The following is a 13262-nucleotide window of genomic DNA, read 5'->3' as shown; positions in this document are numbered from 1 at the left end:
AGGTTCTAACATGCACATGGAATTAGTGCAAGGTTTTTAAGGTACTCGGCCATTCCAGTCCTGTGGCAAGTCACCAGCTGCTAAACACTTTCGAGACTGTGTCGCAAAAGGAGATACTGACAGATTCAAACCATGCAGCTTTCAAAGCTAACACAAACTAACATTTCCTCTTAATACCTGTGCCAATAATTAGGGGTTCTTTTTCCAGGACTGAGTCATCATCCTTTGATAATACACTGTTTAAAACTAATTCGGTGTTCAACTTAGCAGTATAACTATCAATAACCACATGCTATTGTTATGAACAATAAATAAGACTCCTCTTGCAAGAGAAGTCATTAATGATTAACCAAGAGTGGCCCAGCTCATGCTGGTAATGCAGAGATCCCTACAGTTTACCTGACTGCTACACAGATATGTCTTTAACCCTCTTTGATAGCAATCTCCTTCTTTTTAAAAGAATATGAAAACACATTACCTTAAAGAGCTAGGTTTCCATAACTTTTGAAATACCTTGTAAGCCCCTGTAATTGAAATTACATGTGTAATTGCCATAACATGCAATCATTCTGACACACAACAGCTTGTTTGGCCCTGGTACCAGCAGATGTGGAACCCCTCTAAATTACAGTTTAGCAACACAGCACAAAGGATGCCTAAACCATGAGTAAAATGAACCTATCGCTTCAAATTAATGGTTTTCAAAGTGTTATCATCTCAGAGTACTGTCATGCTATGTGTTTCTGCTAGTCCTTCTGAAGAAGAGACAAATCCTAGCTCATGGCAACTACAAAGGAGAGTGTGTGTGTGTGTGTGTGTGTGTGTCGCAGAATGGGTTCTTCAACCTACCCTGTTTTTTGGGTAACTTCTATGATGCAGAAGTTAATCTACATAGACCCCTACAGCTGTTGGCTCTGAGCCGTCTTTCCTGTTTAGAGTTCTCTCAGCTCTAGGGTCTCCAGGTTCTTAACATTCTTGACCTACCCACCTCTTGGTTAGCTTCCATTTTTATTCTGGGAAAAGCTTTAAGCACTCAAGGAAGGAACAATACAGTTTCAGGGTCTTATTTTTTCAGACCCTTTCTTCAAGGCTTTGTGGGGGTTTTTTTGATTCACAAGGAAAACCAGAACATGAAAAGCAAACCCAGTAGAACACTATGTAATAGATGTCCTCAATTCTGCCTCCGTTAGCCAAGCTGAAGGATAGAACATATATCCTTTCTCTAATGCTCTGTCTTGATTAACTGTGTGACAAGCTAGTTCATCTGTTTGCCATTTCTTGTAGCATCTTCATTCTGTGTTAGCTGATAGGAAATCTAATTACACAAAAAACCCCCAGCAGTCATATCAACAACTTTCAAAAATAAGATAAATGGAAAGAAGCTATATTTTGAGCATAAACTTTATGTTGGCACTTCCTACACATTTCCAGCACACAGAAGAGGTCTCCTGAAGACTCTCTAAGCAGCTTTCCACCTCTGTGGCCTAGCAGTGCTTTACAAATGAGACCTCTCAGCTTTCAGAAAGCAGTAACATCACTCGTTAGAGCAAACAAGTATTTGAAGTGAAAAATCCTTAGCTTTTTGTTTTATCTAAATGAGCAAATGTTTACCATATAACATTTCCTAAAGGGAAAACAAATATTATTTCTTATTTGTATGTTAACAACATTTTCCAGTGGGATCTCTAGACCTCCCTAGACACAAATACATATAAACACATAACCTCTGCCCTGAAAATTTTACAGTATGAATAGACAAAATAAAGAAGGAATCATCCCTAATTTGCAGACAAGACTTAACATATGAATGAGTCACTCGCTAAGTATATAGGACAGCTAAGAACCAAATAAAAGTCCCTTATTATCTAGCCTAATGTTCCAAAAGACACAAATCTCCCTGTTAAAAATCACTATTCTTGTTTTCTTCAGATTTTCTGGGTCTGACTGTTTCTAGCTTTTCAGGGAAGAATTAGATTTATCCAAATCAATGTTTAGTCTGAAAAAGACAAAAGAAAACCTGACAGGTTATGCAACTCGTTAAAATTTTTAAAAAATGCATATGATTGCATAAAAAACCCCAACATTTCAACATCCTTCCTCTGGGAGAATATTCCATGATATTTTAGAATATTTTTGTAAGTTTTTAAATAAAATCAGTGTGTGCAATAAAGCTCCAACTACAAGTTATTGCTTGGATTTTTTCATGTTTCTTCTCCCCTCAGAAAGAAGTGTCTCTTAGTAGGCAACCATCAAAAACTCCCAGAAAAGCTTAGTGCTGATTAAAATTGTACATACATTTTCTCATCCACTGTTAACTGACTGCAATATCTAGTTTATTCTGTTGTTGTTTTCAATGTAAAAGCTATAAAAGGAACCACTTTCTTATCTTTACTGAGCTTCTCCATTCTTTCCAAGTGTTTCTTACATCAAGAACCTTAAATATCAGTAACTTCATAATAAAGTTCATTTGGTTCTCCAACACATTTACTCTTCCTAATTCTTTTTCCAAAAGAAAATTACTTACCCACACAGATCAAGTGAATTAGAGCCCATAAATAACCGTTTGGATCAAACTGCAATAAAGAACATCTACATAAATAAATGCACAGTCATTGAAACATATGTATCACTATTTCCCTGCAGTGAGCTTCAGCAAGCAAGTACAGCGAGTGGGAGCTATGCTACAAAGAAAGAGAAGACGACTAAAAAAGACTAAGAAGACTAACGTTTTTCCTGTCCTGCTTAGAGACCTGGCATATGCCATTTACCCAGGCTCTCAGCTAGTCTTGGCAAGGATAGCTCTATTTCTTTCACCGTTTTAAACCATCTGAGAATATGGACCCCAGTCTGTTTAAGCTTGCACTGGCAGTCAGGGAGGGCAAGAGGATCAGAGGAACATCACCAAGGTTTTTGCCTTGTCTCCTTTCCCCTCTCAGCCCCTGCAGCAGCTAAGCAGTCTCTCTCCCCAAGGCTCTCACTAACCACAGAGTATCCAAAAAAGTGCTTTAAACAGACATCTGCCTCTGAGCAAGGTAGGCTCTCTTCACAATCAATGGGGAAAAATAAACATTTTTGAGAGGAATTCACCTGGCATATTTTAGATGTCTGCCTTCAGGGGAGATGAATTACACACCAGAAGTTCCGGCTCTGCACCATGGCTATGAAGGGAGCTAGCACAGGTGCAACACTTCTGATGGCTACATTCGATCAGATGCATCCAGACAAGTTCCTAGATTCATCCCACCTGACTTCAGATATTAACTAAAGTACCTAAAACAAGGAAGCAGCCTTCCTAAGTCTCCAAAAGAGAAAAGCACCTCCAAGGAATAGATCTTTGCTGGACTGAGCTACTCTCTGGAGGTACTTCCTTTCTTTATCCAGTAGCTACAGAAAGCATGTAGAGTGATTACAAAGCTAATTTAGGAACCTCCTGAAAGTACATGCAATTAATTCAAACCTAAGTGATTTGCTCTAAGCCCTATATGAAGTTAACTATGGTTTCCCCAGCCACCAGCTTCACCGAAGAGCTGCATGTCTGCACTGCTCAGAGGTTTTACCATGATGCAAACACATTAAAACCAGCAAGACTACAAGGCAGCAATAGGCAACATTTACAATTCCTTCACAGGAATACCACCCTAGCTTACAAGTAAGAGCTGCATCCCTCATGTGCTAACAAGATGTCAAACATCAAGGTCTAACTAGAGCTCCTTTACAAAGCAGAGCTCACCTGTGCGTCACATAAAGGAAGGCACACTGCTGCTACCAGGAGGAACAGCACACTGTGGAGAAGAGAAAAAAAACAAGTAAGACCAAAATCTCATAACCAGGATTCGTACTCTCAGCAAAGTATAGGCAATTCCACTCAATTTTACACTGACATTTCATTTGTTTAATTTTTATTCCATATTTAAAAAGTAATTTCTGCCACCAAAATGAGGTTTTACATTATGCATTCTTCCTAACTTGTACACAGCAAAGTTGTATGAAAAGAGAAGCAGCACAAAACATCTCAGCAGTGATGAAAACAAGTTTTTTGGTAGGGAATATTACTCTTCACTTGCCATCTAGGTTCCCTAGGCTGCTTCAGAAAGCCAAAATCAACCAATTTCTGGATTTGAACAGCTACCAAAAAGTTATTTCCTTAAGGTGAATTGCCTATTACAACAATTCCAGCAGAGGTGACTCCATTAAAAGTTATGGTGTAACTCCAGAACACAGAGCAAACTGGGAGTGAGTGGTGGTATTACGCTAGAAATGGCTTAAGGACAGCACAAATCCTCCCCTAGTCCGCTAACTTGGACTAAATAAATTCTTAACCTGTAGTTGAGTCAGTATTTCTACAGGCCACGCTGAATACACTGATGTGGAATTTCTGTGGACTGTCACTATTAATAATAACAAACATTTGCTTTTGCAGCTTATTTTCCTGCTCTCTAGGGGCATAGGAAAAGACAGAATAAAGATGATAAAAAAACTGGTATCCTTGACAATAATCCAGTGGTGAAAACAAGGCCACAATAAGTCAGATAATGGAAACAACAGGAAGAAATTAGGAAGGTGGTGCCTCTAAGTACACTAAATAAAAACCCAACATTACCCACTCTAAGTACAGCTAAAAGATTACAGAATGTGGAGGACAGCAAATATGTGCTCTTCAAGGGGATGGGGCGGAAGAATGAAACTTTTAATACATGACTGGCTGACTTCTGTTTGTCCCTTTCTATCTCCTTTTTGAAGCCTAAACTAGGGCCAATGAGGGTTGATAGGTTATGCAGCTTAATGTAAATGATACTAGCAGAACTGGGTATCACTCACTTTTTCCTTCTTAGGAAAGGCATTTTTAGCTATTTTCTATCACATTAACTATCTTTCTCTTACTGTTTAAGATTACCCACTGGAACTTCAAACCTGATTTCTATCTCCTTTCCAAAAACATACTTACAAGCACTGCTTTGTTACTCAGGAAGACTGGCCTTCTGCCCTTTTTTTATTTTTATAAGGAGAAAAAATGTATCTATTTAAGCAATTGTTAAAAAAAAAATAAAAAGAAAATACATTTTAAAAATATTTAATTACTCCTATGTTGCAATTTAGGCTCACCGCCCACAGGACTGTGCCTTACATTCTTCATTGTTTTGGTGTGCCATTATCTGAAGCAAATACAGAAGCTGGATCCAAAACAAGTCAGAATCTGAATCTGAGCAGTTTTAAAAGCTTACCTACAGACTTTCAGATGAGAGGTCTGCTGTAAAAAAGAAAGTATGATTAAAAAAATTACAATTTAAAAATAAAAATGGTGAAATAGTGCTTTCTCCTTCCAAAAACAGGAAGGTGATGACAGCTGATCTTACTGCACCAAACACATTAAAAATCCAGTGAGCAACATTCAACAGCCCATTATGTTTGAGCACTGCTTAGCAAATTTAATTTGAAAAAAAGAACCAGGACTACATATTAGCCTACTTCAACTTGATTTATATTTTCTGATTACTTACCAGCAGCTAAACCTAAAACCAGACATGAACTTTATACCTGGTCCTCAAACTTAACGTGAACTATGCCAAAACTACGTATTGTATGTACTCAAATATTGAGTATTCTTAATTAATTAGGTACTACCCCAGCCAAATCAGTTTCCCAGTCCTTTGGCCCAAAATTATTCTCCTGAAGCTTCCCAGAAAGACCTGTGTTTGCATTATCCTTGTCCATAGTGCTTTTGTTTTCCACGAGAGGAGACATAAACATGTGAGCTAGAAGGAAAATATGAAACACTTTGACAGGGACACTAATCAGAGGACAAGGCCACAGGGACATGCCATGGTACACACTGCTATGTCCCTTAGGCATAACCTTAGTGACCTCTTCAGTTTGTAAGGAGTAGCAAACATGGGCCATTTATTTGTCTTCTATATACACAACAGAGGTAATGAATGGAAGGTCCCTTCCATGGCAAGCCAAGGGCCACTGTAGAAATGACTTTGTGATGAATGATTCCTCAGTGTTACCTCACACAGCAGCTCTCTGGTCAATTAGAAAAGCATTTCATAGCCTAAAAAGAAGGATCTCAATGCAGTTTGTGAGAAACAAACCCACCTCTTACTAAAGGGAGCAGGAATTACTCTCCTGACTTTAATAGGTCTTGGGACAGATTCTGAAGCACTCAAAACAAATCCAAAAATGCACTGGTTTTCCTACATTTCATGTGGAGATGTGATCTATCTATAATCATACAATATATCAAACACGAGATATATTATACTGGTTAGATCTAAGGACCCAGTCCTCCCCTCTCTCAGCTCAAACAATGAGATTCTTACATGGAGCATGAGAGAGAGGCAATATTAATTTTCAAAAGGAAAAAACAAGCAGGACCAAGCCAGTCTTAAAAATGCAGATCAAACTGTCAATACACATTTGCAGTGTTTCAGCAACTAAAGGGGAAAAGAAAACATCAATATAGATACTTGCCAACAGCGAAGCTCTCTCTGGGTCTCATTAATGACTAGCTATCACAGCAAGACTAGAAAAGCACATGGCACTAATGCCCCTATTAAAAGAAATTAGGTGTCTTGTTATAGGGCAATTACATCACAGGAGGTACCTTGAATGTATCAATTAATAGATCAATTACCTCTTTCTGCACAAACTTCTGGAACCCACAGGTTATAACTTCTGCCGCATTGTGCACAGTGAGGAACACTGGGATTGGCTGCCATTGGGAGAGAACAAAAATGCCCAAATCAAACCAGAACAGTCACACACATAAGAAGGGGCACTCCTCTTAGGGACAGCTGTCCCACATGTTTGTGGTTTTGGGTTTTGTTTTGTTTTTTAAGCTGTAAACCCATGCCACAACTCCTAAAAGGGACTTAGACCCATTCCAATCACTATTACATGGCATGGGCATCTTTAAATGCAGACCCCGCTTGCTTCTTCTCCCACTTTCGAGTGCTCAGTTTGTTTGTACACAGCTACCTCGGTGAGATTTGCTCCAGGTTTCTGCCTCTAGTTTTGCCTCTCTGTTCAAATACCTGCAGCCTCCACAGTAAAGAGTTCTCATTAGTTTTACCATCTCTGTCTACTGGTACTAAGAATACAGTGTGACTCCTAGCAACAGAATTACGGGCAAGATGATTTTAGGTGATTGCTTTCAGTTACTGCTAGGAAGACCTGCCCGAAATTAGGCTAGAAATGTAACAGTTCATACACAAGTGATGTTGAAATTATACCCACTGAGGTATCTGGACACCATCCCAAAATGAAATCATTAAGAAAGAAACCCCAGTGATAACAATAATGAATCAAACACCCATTGCCCCAGGCAAACCCAACCAGAATTAGTGGTTCATAATACTTCCTCTAAATCAGATCCATGGTTTCTCAGACAGTTGAAACAGATGCAATTCTCTGCTCCAATTAAGATAATCTAAAGACTAAGGCAGTTTTAGGAAGCAGTATTTCCCCACTTGTGTATAGTATTTAAATCACACGACTAGAGAATGAGTTAATTTCTCAGTGATGTCCATGCCTTTTAAGTATCAGGCGATATAAGCAGCAAAGATCTCTTAAATTTGACTTGTATTCAGAAATCTGTATTTTCTGGATTTTTCTTTTCATTCCCATAAAGCTGGATAAGCATCACTAATTAAACATTTTAAGTCATAATGACAACTTGGGTGGACCCATAAACACAACAGTTACACCAAGATAACTTTTAACACTTCTAAATTAGCAACAAATGAAAATCACACAAACACAACTGGCATGAAGTTGTCAGTCCCAGCTTCACCGATTCTGAAAATCAATTCTCAACCCTGTTGCTGGACAACCAAGAACATAAAACCTGAAGTATCTAACATAAGCATCCTGAGCCTGACACAATAATAGGAAATACAAGAAATAACCATACACAAGGAAAGTTTACAGCAGAATTTACATTCTTCCTTTTGTGAAGCCAATTTATTGGGTTTTTCTTCCCCCCCCCATTTTTGGCTCTTCCAAATGTGTTTTGGAGCCAACAATGGCTCCAGTTTGCCTAGCCCAGTTAACCTTCTCCATATGTCTATTGTCTTTGATGTGAGTATTTCTTAAATTTGTGAGTGGGCTTAATGCTTACGAAAAGAAAGGTTTACTGGTTGGGCAGGCAGGGTGAACAGACTCTGTACAAACCTCCCCTTGCAGCTCTGCATACTTTTGTTAATGCATCGCAGTCCGGAGCTAAGCAGCCCTCCTCCAGTTCCAGCCCTGAACTCCTGGGCAGGGGAGACTGCCAGCACCTCTAGGGAGAGGCACAAACAGAGATTAAGACTGTAGCCCTGCCAGTATATAGGAGTGTTTGAAAGTGGGTCTCCCTGGCTTTGATCAAAAAGGTGCACATAACTTCTGCTTTAGGAATAAATCCACTTAATTCAAATACACTGCTGAGGTGAGCCAATTCAGGTATGAGTTTGGGAGAGTCCATTTTCCTCCTCACTGTGTCATAAAATTGTTGTACACAAAGTTATTGTAAGTAAAGCTTCGATGTAGGATCGAATTTAGCCCCTGTACAAGGCATTACATAGTAACTATGGCCTAAGACTACTTGTCCTTTTGTCTTTCCTCCTAAAATGGCCACAGAATTAGGCCTCTAAATCCCTATTCATGTACAACAAAAAGCCATTCAGAAATGGGAGATGCTCCTTAAGAAAGCTTTGGGATACAAATCAAAACCATTCACAGCCCCTCTGCCACTCCAGTGCATCTCACTCTTGAACAACCAGAGCAGGAACAGGAGGAAAACTAGGTAACTTACGGGATGACTAGGAAGTAAGAAGAAATAGCAGAGAGGATGTGATTCATACCTCCTCCACCTCCCAGGTAAGCAGACAGAAAAGACGCTGCTGCCAAGGCTTTACTGCTGTTTCCAGACAGGGCTCTCCTTAGGGATCTTTGCTCAGTTTACACCAGGGAAGCTCAATGGAACTTGCTTTGACAAGGAACCAAGAGGAAGTAAATGCAATCACCCTGAGACAGAGCTAATCTGGAGGCATGGGGGTTCTGAGCACATGCCTGTGCTTTCCAAAGGTCACTTGGGTCTGGGACGAGGCCCCCAGCCTTGTTCATGAGGACAGAGACCTCCCGTCCCTTTCTGCCCTACCTCTCCACTGGGATGTTCAAGGGATCACTACAAGCAGAATCTTGTCAAAAATTCCCTTTTGATCCTTCTTGGGGTTTAGGAGCTGGCAAGAGCGAGCTGGCTCTAGAATTAGATAAAGATGCATTGACAGAATGCAGAAGGGAACTAGTGCAGAATCTGGCCTTGCAGACTGCGTAACACCATAACATTGCTGGTTTTTATAAATTCATGTCACCACTTTGTTTTTTTTTTTAAGAAAGACTGTATCATTTAAGTAAAAAGCATTCAACTTTAATGAAAGCAGATTTGATATCCTCTAAACATTTGGCAGGTTATTGTGATTCAAATGGATCCAAAAAATGATTAATCTAACCCTTCCCATAATCTCTTTCCAACTTTCAATTTATTTTTTCAAATCCTGTAAAGCATCAAAAGCCTTCCACTGAAATAGTCTTCATCCTTTTCCTGGAAGGATTTCCCACAGATCCCACAGCCCCATTCCCCCTTTTGCAAAGTTACAGCTAGTAACTTCTTCAGCTTCTTCCCTACTTGCACAATTCAGACCGTGCGGGATCTGTTCTGCAAAACACTGAGTACTCTGGAGAGATGCTGAGTGCTTTAGCCTGTCACAGAAGTGCTTTTTGATACTGTCCTACACTTCGCAGGATTGGACTGCTGCTCTAGCACCATTAACAACGTATGTATTATTTAACCCCCCCCCTCCTCCCTTCTTTCCTCCCAACCCAGGAACAGCATTAAACACCTTGTATGAAGGGAATGTTCTTTGCTCATAACGTAGAGGTAATAAAGAACTGACTTCTACTTGTGTGTTTCTTACCAAGCTAGACAGTGCCCTAGAGCCAGCATAAATAATGCCAACAAAGAGTACTGAAGCAGGAAGCCATGACAGGATTTCAGACCTGTGAAAACAATTAAACTCCCATTACTTCACCACATTCTGTTTACATACAGTCAGCAACAGTTGCTTGCAAAGAATATAATAATACATATACATATGTACATATATTTCAAAGGTGTGCATATTAAATTCATTGTCTGATTGTTCAGTATTCATCCCATGTAGTAAAGAAGTCCAAGACAGAAATTAATCACTTCATCTAATCCCAGATAGGAGCTATCTGCAGATATATTTTCCTTCTTTTACTCTTCCCTTGGCTCCTCTCCCTGCAAAATTGTTTGTTTCATAAGAATTACTCCTATTGGTTTTAAGGGAGAGAAATTTCAACTAATTTCCTTGATGCACTGTAAAAGGAAGAAAAACTGACAAATGAAGGCATAAAACAGCGTACTTGCACAGACAGCACACATTTTCACTATGTACAAATACACTTGCCCACCCACACATTCATTTCTCAGCCAGGCTTACAAAACGATTCTTCCTAAAGATCAGATTGTCTCTGTGGGAGCCTGTCTCTTGAGATTTCCTAATGATGCTCCTTTGACTAAGCCAAACTCCTAGAGGCAGTTTGACAACTAATGGAGGAATGAAGTCATCACAGATTGATCTGATATTTTTTAGCTATGGTTATTGCAGCAGGGTCAGGTTTCGGTTCTGAGAAGAGGCTTCAAAATTTGCACTTTTCCTTTTTTGATCTTGGTACTTAATGGGAAAAAGGGATCAGGTAGGTGGTAAATTTCAGAGAGAATAACATAAGATTTTGAGCACAGGAGGAAAGAAGTAGCAGTGATCTAAAGCCCCGATCCAAAGGCTTTCCAGGACTGAAGACACTGCTACCCCCATTCACTCTTCCCAAGCTTTGAACTAAAGTCAAGAAAATGTTTGTGAATAATGCTGCTTCTCAAAACGAAACTAAACTGCTTGTAGTTCCTGAATTTGGATTACACTTCCAACTAGCACGTACAAGTTAGAACGTAATTATAGGTACCGCTACACTGCCACACGTCAGGGAACACAAGAAAAATAGACCACTAAATGATGAAATCAGGAAAGTCTGAATGAAGATAAAACATGCCCAAAGATCCATGTAAACACAGACCAGGAAAAAACCCTAAACATCACATTTCCTCTTTTTTAATATACATAATTTTCTAAGCTACTTGATCAAAAACCCAGGGTAACAAAAATAGAGTAATCTTTAGATCCTTTCACTGGCATAAATATTTGCTCTGTTTTTTGGGGTAGTCACCATAATTTTTTATAAAAACACTGTTCCTTTTAAGGTTATTGACTTCAAATGGAATTTCACCAAGACCAGGATCTAAAACTGTCATATGTCATTACCAACGAGTTCACATCAGACACCAACAAAAACACCCCCACCCTACTGGAACTGCAACAACTGGAAGAAAGGGGGAGGGAAGAAAAGAAGGGAGGACTGGTAAGATGAAAGGAACACACGATGAAAACTGAACTTTCATTTAGAACATAACACTCTCTCATGTTCCCCACCACTAAATTGTAGGAATCCCAAACATCTCTTTATCTCCAATGCAATACTGCGAAGTGCAATGGAAAAGGACTTCAGATGCTTTTTCCATGATATAAGGGTAGAATTTTATGTTGTCAAATGGGAATTTCAGGACTGAAAAAGAATGCATGGATGTTTGATATAATGTGTCAGCACCAACAATCTGTCTTGTATGTAAACCAATTAGCAGCTTCTTATGTTGGCGATAGTGATGTACATGCAAAACAGGAAAGCTCAGTGACATAAAAGAACTGATGAGCTTGTGGTTGTAGGCCTAGATCCAAAGCCCACTAAAGTCAATAGGTAGCTTCCCCTAAACCACACTTTGGAGCTTTGGTTTAAGCGAGGCTCTGAGCTGCTGCTTAGCTATGGGGAAAATTCAGCACTACAAGAAATGCCAACCAGAACACATAGGACTTATGTGCCTACAAGGGTTAGGCAGAAGCTGGAGAGCAGATCGCAGCGCTGGAAGATAGCTGAAGATATATAGCTGAAGATAGCTGGAAGATATATGCAGATGCTACACATATTCCTCTGTGCTCCACAGAGCCCTTATTTTGGATACAAGTTTTGTAGTCACCATTCACCCTTCAGAAGCAACAGTGATGGTAACAGAGTCCCTTACAGCTGGGAGTACTGGGGGGAAGCAGATGAAAAGCAGGATATCCACAAAACCTAAGAGAAATTACTCTAAGTAATATGTTTTTATTTGGTCTTTATTGTGAAGCTAGTATTCTGGACTTTAGACAAAGGGCGACGATCTCTACGTAATAAAATAATTCTGCTGAGACACTTTGGGATAACCTGAATTGGCTCAAAAAGCATATGAGATCGGTCCACATGACAGAAATACTGAGGCTTTGTGGGAATAAACAAACAAATGGGTGGCAGTTTATTATTTGAAGCATGACAAGACTGAGGACTGGATATGGTACTCTTAAGTATCCTACACATACACACAAAAAAACCCCAGACAGATTCAGAGACCAACATCTGGGGGGGAAATGTCCTTATCCCAGTGGTAGTACTAAGAAAAATTACATTTGGAGGGGGAAGGAGCTTGACAGGAAGTGGGAGAAAGAAGCTTTGAGACATTATGTTTGTTTGTTGGGGAGTTTTTTGGTTGGTTTTTGGGGGGTTTGGGTTTGGTTGTTGGTTTGTTTTTTTTAAATACAGGAGATATACATTACAAGTCCAGTTCAGCAAAGCATTAAAGCATGTGCCTAATTCTTCTGAAGAAAGATAGATTTAAACTCCCCCTTAAGCAGTTAGCTGAATTATAGCCAAATCATGTCAATTAATTCTGGTCATTTCATTCAGTCTATTCTAGAACAGGCATTCTGTATTAGCTGAACTAAGAGGTTTCTCAAAATGTCTTTTAATCACTTTTCCTACAGTGTGCTGACATCTAGTGGCCTCAAGTCTCCATCGCCAAAACACGAATTAATTTATCACCAAAACTTTTCTTAGATAAAAACATCCTCTTCAACAGCAGAAAATGGTTCTTGTCCAGTATTTTCTTTAATGTCTTCCAAGTTTTGAAAAAATGAAAATATCTTTTCCAAGCTGGAAAAAAGATTCAACTTCTTTAATTTCACGATTTAAAGCAAAAGTAATCATCTAGTGATGCAAAGTTAAACTAAAAAGGACGTTACTGACGGCTGTATTCCTTTGTCCTTTAGACTGTTCTGTGA

The 13262-nt window shown here is 39.3% G+C and overlaps 1 protein-coding gene across 6 annotated transcripts in view; it reads right to left on the bottom strand.

Annotated features, from left to right (window-relative positions):
- The window catches only part of TMEM241 (transmembrane protein 241), a 58385-nt gene that overhangs the window by 38634 nt on the left and 6489 nt on the right, over positions 1–13262 (bottom strand). For 4 of the 6 annotated variants that reach the window (XM_072852633.1, XM_072852632.1, XM_072852628.1 and 1 more), the window contains exons 4-9: positions 9957–10038; positions 6635–6712; positions 5223–5248; positions 3731–3782; positions 2525–2573; positions 479–524 (exon numbers count right to left, since the gene is read on the bottom strand). In XM_072852633.1, the coding sequence (XP_072708734.1) occupies positions 479–524; positions 2525–2573; positions 3731–3782; positions 5223–5248; positions 6635–6712; positions 9957–10038 (333 nt within the window). The remainder of the gene's footprint in view (positions 1–478; positions 525–2524; positions 2574–3730; positions 3783–5222; positions 5249–6634; positions 6713–9956; positions 10039–13262) is intronic. The other 2 variants (XM_072852629.1, XM_072852634.1) reach the window with 2 other exon arrangements.

This window comes from Ciconia boyciana, chromosome 2 (genome assembly GCF_034638445.1).
Source record: "Ciconia boyciana chromosome 2, ASM3463844v1, whole genome shotgun sequence".
In the NCBI taxonomy this organism is placed as follows: Eukaryota; Metazoa; Chordata; class Aves; order Ciconiiformes; family Ciconiidae; genus Ciconia; species Ciconia boyciana.
The sequence above is the reverse complement of the archived record's forward strand: the minus strand, read 5'-3'. Positions and strand labels throughout refer to the sequence as shown.